We start from the raw sequence: 5,921 nt of genomic DNA, 5'->3' as shown, positions 1-5,921 counted from the left end.
GTCTCTCTCTCTCTCTTTCTCTCTCTCTCTCGCTCTCTCTCTAGCCAACATTCCAAAGAGGAACATGCCAAAATGCATAAAAACTGTGATTAAAAACAGCGTTATTCCACCAAATATTGATTTCTGAACTCTTAAAACTTTATGAATATGAACTTGTTTTTTTATTATTATTAGTTGAGGTCTGTTATTTGTATATATCGTCGCTGTCCGATGAAAAGCACGTATCTCCAAAAACCGGACTTTTCAGGAAAAGCAAAAAACGTTTTTAATTAAATAATATTGGGTAAAATAAACAACAGATAACGCTGTTTACATATAATTTAGTTCTAAAATTCATATATATTATTTTGATTTCTTAAGTTATATAGTTTTATATGTTAAATGGACTTACGTGCTTTGTACACGGCAAAAAGGACATACGCGGGTGTTCCATACGCGGGCGTTACAGTGAATTCCAAAGAGTCACGTCCACCAAGCTGCGCAGTTTGAACGCTCTCCTTACACTCTACCGGTATAAATCATGTTTTAACGGGAGCAGAGTCTAGTATTACTGTTATTGACTAAAATCACACTGAATCCTTAGTGTGACTTATTGTTTCCATGCTGGTTTAATATCTGACGCGCGGAAATGCGCGATCAGCTGATCCTCATACCCCAAAAGAGACCAAACATTACATTAAAAAAAACTACGAAAATATTTTTCTACAAAACGGGTTTTCCCCAACACAGCATATTTAAACAGTTGATTATATTAGCAAGACCTGGACTGTTTACATATTGTTTTGCACAATACCTTACTGCCTTTTAAAGAGGCAGGATGCATGCTCCTGGTGTCCTCTGCTCCCACCTTTTGGAATCAACCAATGCATACATCTTTCACAAATCAGTTTAGCCAGATAACTAGCTAGGAAATTCCTACTGAACAATTCTTAACACTAAAATCTGAATAATTCAGAAATATAATTCAGAAATACTGCATTGTAAAATATTTGTTATATTTTAATCTATTCTGCATCAAGAACACAACATGACAGATATTTATAGATTTATTAAGAAATGTTTTACTATGTCACTTAGATACCTTTCAACTAATACAAATTTAAAAAGGGTCCAGGAGATCAAAGGAAAACAGAGGGAAGAGAGCAAATGGTAAAAAACACAAAAAGTGTGCAAATTTATAACAGGTAAGTATAACAGGTAAGCATCTAAGGTAAGTATAACAGGTACGTATAACAGGTAAGCATCTATGGTAAGTATAACAGGTAAGCATCTATGGTAAGTTTAACAGGTAAGTATAACAGGTAAGCATCTATGGTAAGTATAACAGGTAAGCATCTAAGGCAAGGCAAGTTTATTTATATAGCACCTTTCATACACAACGGTCATTCAAAGTGCTAAGGTAAGTATAACAACAGTTTAATATAACCAGTAATGATACCAGGGATATATCAGTCGGGTGGTGATAAGAACTGCCATTATCTTAATCGCGAATGTCTGTTTTGTTAATTTTTTATTTATGTTTGTGCAACTCAATGAGACATAATTGAGCGTACTAGAGTGAGACAGATGAGAATCTATGTCATGGAGCATACCTGATAGCCCGGAGGTCAAACACAGTTGATTCTCCAGGGTTTTTGCCAGGACGGATGGACTTACAAAGCTTCAGCTTGCTGTAGTCCTGGAAGAAACTGTGGTTGACATATTGCACATTGTATGGCCTGGGATTGGACCGTGCTGCTCTGATCACCGTGGCATACTCGGCTGGAACATGGATGTCTCTGTCTCTCAGTCTTCTCTCTATCACGCTGTGCACGGAGTCGCATTCCATTTGTGTATGCCCTTTTTCCAAGTACTTCTGGGTAACGACCTTTTGCTTCTCAGTTGCAAACTTCAGCAGAGCATTGCTTAAAACTATGTTGCGATTTTGATAGCTGCATCCATCACTCCATAAGATGTATTCATCATGCATGCTGTGTTCCTCAAGGAAGTGGATGATACATGAAGCAAATTCATTAGCTGTGAGTCCACCTTCCCCTTCATGCCACAAATAATTAGTAGCATCATGGGTTGCCATGTTGTACATTGTGAAGTTGTGGACACCAAGCTTGGTTTTATAGTAGAGTGCTGAGGCTTGAAGTTTGGGGCAAAGAAGTAAACCCTGCAGATCCATACACACCACCATTGTTTTCTCAGTTGCATTGTTTTTATCTTCCTGCTTGCTCACTCTTGCTGACTCCTTCTTCCTGCAATGTTCTTCCCATGTGCCAGCATCTATGTTTCCAACTTTATATGAACAGCACGTATTGCACTGATCTTTCTTGGGGTGAAACAGCGAGAGATTTAATTGGTTAAAAATGCTACTGAATACTTGTCTTGAAAGAGACTGGACATTATTTTCTGCACAAGCATGGGTGTATTCAGAATGAAGATGGCTGATGGATTTAAAAAGAGGTTCCAAGTACATTTTTGTAGAGGAAGATCTGCAGTAATGAGATGGAACCTTAGGAAGGTCCTTTAGAAACTGCTGAAGGAACTCAACCTCTTCATTCCTGATGCTGGTTTTCTTTATCTTTTCAGGCTCTCTCCGGCCAACCCAACTTAGAAAGCACCACTGCTTGATCCCTAGTGTTGAAAGAAACATGCTCTGACATACCCTGGTCCTTTTGCCATCCACTTTAAGGTGACACAGAATGGATGCTGACCTCCTTGACTGTTCTTCTCCTGTCCGTCGTCTTCTCACAGGGCCTACATCTACCAGTGACACAACATAAATTTTCCTCTCCCTCCAGTCTAATTTTTCCCAGAAGTATTTAAAAATTGCCTCCCTGTCCGCTTCCTGTATTGCTTCACAGTGCAGCTTTTTCGATTTCCTACAAAATACAGACTGGCATGGCCTACCCATTTTTCTTTCTTCCCTCGTCACTTCCTCATTTTGCCTTCTTCCAAGATATGACTGACCCATCATTCTTCTCCTTTTCTGAGTGTTGACTTTCCAGGTCTCTGTGTTTGTCCGCCTTTTTGGTCTTCCCATGCGAGACTCTCCACCTAAAGCCTCCTCAGCTACATCATTTTCTTTATTGCCCTCTTGAAGGAAAAAAACAAACAAACATTCTTACTTCATTTCAAGTGTTTAATAAAAATAAAAAAAACACAACGAGTGTCCCAAACGCTAAAGTGTAAAGTGTTACTTTTCATATAACTAGCTCTGAAATTATTTCTAGAACAAAATGTTAAAATTCAAGTTATGAAATTAGTCTTGTCATTTATGTTACATTGGAATTTTAACCTTAAACAGGTAAGTATCTCAGGTAAGTATCTCAGGGATTTTGTATCAATATTCAGAACCGGGTCTGAGCTCTTATGGGATAACAAGTACATCCGTGTGTGTGTGTGTGTGTGAGAGAGAGAGAGAGAAAGAGAGAGAGAGACACACACATACCCACTAGTTCAGATCCATTGTGTGCCATTTGATCTTGTCCATCAGCAGCATCCTCTTGTCCAGAGATATTTCTTGAACAATGTGCATCTTTAATAAAAAAACAACAGAAAAATTTGTTATTTGCTTTCTTGCATTTCCAGTGCTCAGCCCAATAGATCTCATAATTACGTGTCCCAAACCCTTTAAAATGTGTTACTTTTCATATAACTAGCTCTGAAATTATTTCTAGAACAAAATGTTAAAATTCAAGTTATGAAATTAGTCTTGTCATTTATGTTACATTGGAATTTTAACCTTAAACAGGTAAGTATCTCAGGTAAGTATCTCAGGTAAGTATCTCAGGTAAGTATCTCAGGTAAGTATCTCAGGTAAGTATCTCAGGGATTTTGTATCAATATTCAGAACCGGGTCTGAGCTCTTATGGGATAACAAGTCCATCCGTGTGTGTGTGTGTGTGTGTGTGTGTGTGTGTGTGTGTGAGAGAGAGAAAAAGGGAGAGAGAGAGAGAGACACACACATACCCACTAGTTCAGATCCATTGTGTGCCATTTGATCTTGTCCATCAGCAGCATCCTCTTGTCCAGAGATATTTTTTGAACAATGTGCATCTTTAATAAAAAAACAACAGAAAAATTTGCTATTTGCTTTCTTGCATTTCCAGTGCTCAGCCCAATAGATCTCATAATTACGTGTCCTAAACCCTTTACTTTTCATATAACTAGCTCTGAAATTATTTCTAGAACAAAATGTTAAAATTCAAATTACTAAATTATTCTTATCATTTATGTTACATTGGAATTTTAACCTTAAAATATTAAGTTATGTACCCCCTTTCTCATGTAATAAGAAATAAACAGGTAAATATCTCAGGTAAAGTATCTTAGGGATTTTGTATCAATATTCAAAACTGGGTCTAAACTTTTATGGGTTAAATAGTCTCTCTTTCTCTCTCACACCCACACTTCTCTCCCTCTGTGTGTTTTTCAGACACATACCGTCTTTTTCGGATTCATTATGTTCCACCTGATCTTGCACATCCTCAGTGGCCTGTTCTTGTCCAGAGATATTTCTGGGGCAAAGTGCATCTTCAATAAAAAGAAAATAAAATATTGTAACAGTGCCTGCACTAGTTGACCGAATTCAGGCTTTGTTTTGAAGAGTAAAAACTTAAATTCTGAAATCTTTACTCTGTCTGACTTAATGTTAATACACATTTTCCATAAACCTTGCTCCTCACAAGAGGACTCAATGCATCCTAACACGACTTCTTCTTGCCTTACAGCCTCACCCTCTTCCTCGTCTTCCTCATCTTCCTCACTAAACACCTTTTCCTCCAGTGTCCTATCATACGGTACATTTACCAGTGCACATAGCTCTTTCAATGAGAGAGACATTTCTGGTCTGAAAGAGACAGATTTCACACAAAACATAACGTTAACTGCCTGACCCTCTACTAGTTAGCTAGCTAGCTAATGTGTGTTTTAGACAACTAGCTAGCTAGCTAGTTAACTTAGCTGACTAGCCTTTAAGCAAGTTAACCTTATTACGAACGAAAATCTGTAATAAACACTGCTCAAATGAAGTAACATAGAACTGTGACACATATTTACACGTGTTAGCGACTAGTTAAAACAGATACAGTTTAATTCTTACCTTGAGTGTTTGAGCTACGCTGCCGGAGAACAACTTTCTTCACGTCCACAGAGAGAGGTGGCGGGGGTTGGGAGGAGGAGATACGCGGTTTGACAGACAGGTCTAGCAGCCAATGGAGATACGCGGAAAACAGATGAGCGATTTTTCAGACTTTTGATTGGTCATTTTCATCTTCACTTGTATGGATAGGTAGAGATGCATTCCCACATTCAACACATGAAAAAAAGTAAAAAACGCAAAAACTGGAGATACGTGTTTTTCATCGGACAGCGACGATATATATATCTTTTTTTTTTTAATTTGGGAGAAATGTTGTCTGTAGTTTATAGAATAAAACAACAGTCTTCATTTTACTCAAACATATACCTATAAATAGAAAAATTAGAGAAATTGATTTAGAAACTGAAGTGGTCTACAGTGGAGCTGTATATGAACAAATTAGTGAACAAGTTTTCCAGCCAAAGCATTGAGTCTTATTTTCGAATTCATACGGTTTGCAATGAAGCATATTTATCTTTACTTTATCCCAACTTTTTCTGATTTGCTGTTTGTAGAAGAGGTTTGGGCACATTTTTTTTTTTGCTTGATTTAATCTAATATTACATTTTTCCTTTTCTTTTTCTCACTGAGAGCTTCTTGATCAGTTTTCATTCCTTTCAGACCCACAGCTTTTAATTGTCTTCTAACAATGGATGTGATTGACAGAGACACCTGTAGTTTTTCCTTTTTATCTTTCTTTCCTTTGTCTTACTCTTCCTCGTGGACGTAGATTATCTTTAATATTTAATCTCTTCAGGAATATCTCCAGAAATATGAAAAAAGATAATGG

At 37.3% G+C, this 5,921-nt stretch overlaps 1 protein-coding gene across 6 annotated transcripts; it reads right to left on the bottom strand.

The window, feature by feature from the left end:
• Nucleotides 1–1,116: 1,116 nt before the first annotated feature.
• LOC125782628 (uncharacterized) lies at nucleotides 1,117–5,370 on the bottom strand. Of its 6 annotated transcripts, XM_049467286.1 has the most exons (7): nucleotides 5,093–5,370; nucleotides 4,728–4,840; nucleotides 4,435–4,524; nucleotides 3,961–4,047; nucleotides 3,440–3,526; nucleotides 2,463–3,084; nucleotides 2,193–2,317 (listed from the first exon to the last, which is right to left on the bottom strand). In XM_049467286.1, exons 2-7 carry the CDS (start codon nucleotides 4,831–4,833, stop codon nucleotides 2,272–2,274), a joined length of 1,038 nt encoding a protein of 345 aa, XP_049323243.1. In that variant the 5' UTR covers nucleotides 4,834–4,840; nucleotides 5,093–5,370; the 3' UTR covers nucleotides 2,193–2,271. The 6 variants fall into 6 exon arrangements, with proteins under 6 accessions (XP_049323237.1, XP_049323238.1, XP_049323239.1 ...); XM_049467280.1 differs by having other exon boundaries at nucleotides 1,117–3,084; XM_049467281.1 differs by lacking the exon at nucleotides 3,440–3,526 and having other exon boundaries at nucleotides 1,117–3,084.
• Nucleotides 5,371–5,921: the final 551 nt, after the last annotated feature.

The sequence above is a fragment of the Astyanax mexicanus genome, chromosome 18, assembly GCF_023375975.1.
Source record: "Astyanax mexicanus isolate ESR-SI-001 chromosome 18, AstMex3_surface, whole genome shotgun sequence".
Taxonomy (NCBI): Eukaryota; Metazoa; Chordata; class Actinopteri; order Characiformes; family Acestrorhamphidae; genus Astyanax; species Astyanax mexicanus.
The sequence above is the reverse complement of the archived record's forward strand: the minus strand, read 5'-3'. Positions and strand labels throughout refer to the sequence as shown.